Genomic DNA, 4,716 nt, shown 5'->3' with positions numbered 1-4,716 from the left:
CATTAACTCTTACAGGATGGGGGAAATTGGTCTTGGCGGAGGTTTGCACTCTCCGAGTGCTTCTAGTTCAAGCAATGATAAACCAAATAATAAAAACAAAAAAATACAAAAAGTTTCAGAGACTCAAAGCCTTGCTTTGGTTTTGAATTCAAACTAGAAACCAAACACAGACAGGATTGTTGACCACGTGACCCCACAGCTCATCACATCTCATCTATTTAGACAACAGACATGAAGATCCCATCAGAACCCCCCCCCCCCCCCCAGCTGAACACTCCACTACCTTCTCATTATAAAGCTCGAGGCCTCGTATCGATCCCTCATTATCATGTTTATTGTAAGTACTGTACGTTACATAGAAAGCAGAGTTTCATTTGGAGCGCTGACAGCAGTGATTGATGAGCTGCGGTGGTCCGAGGGTACATGTGTGGGAATACTGAGCAGGTGCTGCTGGAGGAGGGGGTGGGTGGGGGTGCGCAGAGAAACCCTGGGATAGAAGGGGTGGAGAGGGCAGTGTAGCTCGGGTTACCCCGACAGAGGGATGCTGGGGGCATGAGGAGGGGGTGCCAGGCCCAAAAAAGCAGCGTGTTCTGCACGTGGTGGCAGGGGGCCTGAGCCTGGGTCGGACCCCGAGGCAGCGCCGTCCTTCACATTATAACCTGCAGACGTCTGGACGTCAAGCATGGGCAGAGGGGTGAGTTCTCTCTTTATTTATTTTTTAACTAAACAAACCGTATGCACGCAAACTTTATTTTAGTTGCATTTAAGACACGAATTTGTTGGAACCCGTTCTGCTCATTTTGAACTGTTTTKTTTCTTGTGAAACATAATTCAGTTAAAAGAAATCGTCTAATATACATTTGCTTGGCTGTAGTATACGAGAGGATAAACAAAAAAAATTAGACATGATTTGTTATTTTACAAAATTGTGAAAAAATGGCAAGAACCAATTTGTTGGGACCCTTAAAAGACTCAGTTTTTGCATTTTAGACTAAGTATCACATGTGCTGCTAAGCTTTTCATCAGTCATTTAGTCAATAATAAAGACTATGAAGCACAGGAGTCAAACTCATTGTCACTGAAGGACACGTCAGCTTCATGGTGGCCCTCAAAGGGCCACTTGTGATTAACTGTGACTAAACAGGAAACGTCACATTCCTCATCTCGTTGCTACGGCTGAGTGCCACTAACAAACAAAAACTGAGCTCTATGTGGTGTTTACTGCATAGAAACAGTGTTTTTAACACATCATCTTATACAGTAAATATTGAAAAGTACTATGTGCACGACTGACTAAATGTGAAATAAAAAAATTCAGAAATAGTATTTTTCATTGTTGAGTCGTGATGCGTAGCTGCCATCTTGAACTCTGAACTCTGCCACTTTCCCACATTGGCGAAAACAAGTTCCAGTTTACTTTTACGACTTGTAAGTGGGAAATTCCCACTTCGCAATGCAAATGAGTCACAGCAAATGTAGCTGGAAAACTGCAGTGAAATTTCGATTTCACATGGTGAATTTTGCCAKCTCCACTGCAAAAAATCYWACCACGTTTTGAAATATTACGTCTWGCCAAAGAAAAATAAAATCAGTTTGATCTTGTTTTGAGGCTGATTTACTAAACAAGAACAGAACGTTTAAGATTATTGATTTGATTTGATTTGATTTATTTAACAGGTAAAGATTATTAAAAATCAAGCCTGACTCAGCATAATTGCTGTTTTACAGCAGGTTCCTGTTCTGCAGCACATAAAACACTCAGAAWTACAGCATCACAATCACATCATTATACACCATATACACAAAGACAAACAAGCATTCCAAAATTCAAAAAGGCAGCATTTGCAAAATAGGACGTCTAAACATGAGCACAACAAAAAGTGTCCAGCAGATGGCAGACAAGATTCTTCTTAAAGGGCTGTAGTTTTGAAATGGACTTTATGTTTTGAGGAATGTCATTCCATGCTTTAGTATAAACATAGAAGAAAGACCTCTGGCTTGGCGCTATATAAATATATTGTATTGAATAGTATTATTATTTATCTTGTTAGCTTGGAGATTCGACTCAAATTACGTGCAAACATTTGCCAATGAAGTGAGACAACTGTACTTTATAAGATTCTTAAAATAAGGAAAAACTGAGTCAAGTTAAGTGATTCTTACCAATTAAAATCTTATTCCATTGGCAGATTTGTTTTCACTTCATTTCAGTCAAATTTCCAGGCTAACAAGATTATTAATCTTACATTCTGTTCTTTTAAAACTTGGTTAGAAGGACATTTTTTTGCCATGTGGCAGTTACTTTTGAACCCTGTGCAGCTCTACTTAGTGATGGGACGTCATTATTTACAGGTGAAACAATCAACATTTGTTATGGGAGGTGTGATTTATAGTCAATGCTGGTTTTAAAGCAGCTTATTGTGAGACATTATTACATCTTTGAAGCTCTCGCAGGCCACATTTGGCCCGTGGGCCTTGAGTTTGACACGTGTTATAAGGGTGGTTTTGTGCGGCTGGGCACACCAYGCTGAAGTTAAAGACTACAATCCCATCTCCAAGCAGCTTTATGGTCATGTGACCTCAGCTAGCGATAATATTAAAGAGTAAAATGGTTATGAGACTGTAGCCAACCGCCCAGGAAATGGACGCAAAAGAAAATGCGACCCCAGGCTGATCAGACGGATCAGTGTGGATGGTAGAAAAAAAAAGGCTAAGGAAGCCATCCATTACCGTTAAAATCAAAAATAAGCCAAAGAGGGCCCCAGTAGCATAAAAACACAAMCAGGCCTCAAAGTTTCTGAGGCCGTTGAAACAAAACTGAAGCTTTTTGGCTTCAGTCGCATCAGTTTTTCTTTTTGTTTTGTTTTCCATTCTGGAAGCAACCCACATTAATGCGTGTGTTTGTTGTACGCCGTGTGGAAACAGGAGGTCCTGAAATCTGCGAGCATCAGAATCCCCTCTTCACACAACAACATCTCAGGATGATGGCTCTCCTCCTCAATGGGTTTGGTTCCCGGTTTGCAGTTTATCAGCGTTATTTAGTAATTTTCCTTRTATTCTCTCTATCAGGCCCATTCCATTTAGCTTTATGGGAGGACAGCCTGGTAATCTTCCTCACGCACAGCGGGGGGAAATTGCTATGCCAGACACATTTCAGGCTCTCCACCGACTCTGCGCTCCCTCTTTGGCTCTTTTTTTTTTTTGATTAGTTTTCCGCTGTGTCACTCACGTGCACACCCTTCTTCTCACATTCTCAGAGCACCCCCTCCTCCTTCACTGACGTGCACACATGCACAGCTAAGGGGAGACTGACAGCGGCAGATGATTTCCATGATGCGCCGCTCCTCCGCACGCACTCTCTCTGTCACAAATAAGGAACTTGTACAATGACAAAAAAATAAATATAAAATAAAATCTCCATATTCAGTGAATGTTTTGCCAACAGTGCCAGGAGATTGAAATGATCCAGCACACACAGGTCCATTGTGTTTGTAAAACGCTGCTCTGAATGTAAATGTCCTGCAAGCTCTCACACACCTCTGTTTTCCCACAGTGGGGAGCTGAAAATGGAGGCAAGAGGAAAAAGAAGGACAAGGACTTGGACGAGCTGAAGAAGGAGGTGGCCTTGGTGAGGAGAAAAAACAAAAACAAGCCGTCCCCATTCCTGCCCACACTTCTGCACAGTGATTGATTTCATTGCCGCCTTTTCCAAATGATCTCCGCACAGCATTACGCCGGAGACACCAGGTTATTTAACAAGGGCTATAAACGAAAACGGCGGCCCGTAAACAAAATGGCAATCCAACCTGTTCGGCGTAGTCAGCCGCAGACGGGCTGCAAGGTTTTCTTCTGCTCAGCCTCCCTCCCCCCGGCTGCTCTTCTCTGTGCTCAGAAAGACACTGAATAATTTGTGGGCCACCAGCAGCCTGGTGCCGAGTCTCTGCGTTGTAGTTCTTTGAGGTGCTGTCAAAATGCCACAAAGCCGTGCCCGAGAAAACTGGGTTAAGTTCTTGCTGCTCCCGCTATGAGTGATAAAGTCGCTCCTGTCAATTAGAAAGTAGGCGATTAAAGGAAGAATCCATACGGGTGTCAGGAGTGAGCATTGTGCTCGTCACAGTTTACTTTCCTCACCGGGCTTCACACACTTCTTCATTTACTGATTTACTTTTTCGCCTTTAAACAGAAATCCCTTTAATCACCTCCAGACCAGGGCTAATCAATACTGGGTGTAGCTCTATATAAACAAAATCTGTTCTTCAGGAACACAAGAGCATTCAGTTGATTTTGACCAAATTACTTTCAGCCAGCTGAGGCTGCGAAAGAAAGTGAAGGATTATTTTCTGTCTGCTGGGTGGAAAAAAAAGGAGCTTCCACTCTGTTAGGAAGACCTGATCCTGAGAGATGATGTCTGGATCCATACAGGAGACCTGCAAAAACAGATCTTTAAAAATGGATTTATTTATTTTTTCAAATTAATACATAACTTGTTCGTGTAATACTTTGCATTACTTTAAAGGGGCAATATTATGTGTTTCTCAGGCATATATTTAAATACTATACCATAATAAAGTATCTATGTCACCTTTAGCTGTTATTAAAATGCTGTTTTTATGTTTAAATATAAAAATAAACTTATCTTCTCATCACTTCCTCTTCTAAACCTGAAATGAGCTTCAGTGAGTGAGAAATAATGTTGAGAGCAGCAGACAGTTAGGT

General features: G+C 41.7%; 1 protein-coding gene across 1 annotated transcript in view; it reads left to right on the top strand.

Moving 5' to 3' along the window:
• Window positions 1-551: 551 nt before the first annotated feature.
• The window catches only part of atp1a2a (ATPase Na+/K+ transporting subunit alpha 2a), a gene marked incomplete at its 3' end in the record, with an annotated part of 65,940 nt that continues 61,775 nt past the window's right edge, over window positions 552-4,716 (top strand). The window contains 2 exon segments of the mRNA XM_014013052.1: window positions 552-694; window positions 3,554-3,628. Of these exon segments, the coding sequence (XP_013868506.1) occupies window positions 683-694; window positions 3,554-3,628 (87 nt within the window).

Source organism: Austrofundulus limnaeus, unplaced genomic scaffold (genome assembly GCF_001266775.1).
Source record: "Austrofundulus limnaeus strain Quisiro unplaced genomic scaffold, Austrofundulus_limnaeus-1.0 Scaffold97, whole genome shotgun sequence".
In the NCBI taxonomy this organism is placed as follows: domain Eukaryota; kingdom Metazoa; phylum Chordata; class Actinopteri; order Cyprinodontiformes; family Rivulidae; genus Austrofundulus; species Austrofundulus limnaeus.
The sequence above is the reverse complement of the archived record's forward strand: the minus strand, read 5'-3'. Positions and strand labels throughout refer to the sequence as shown.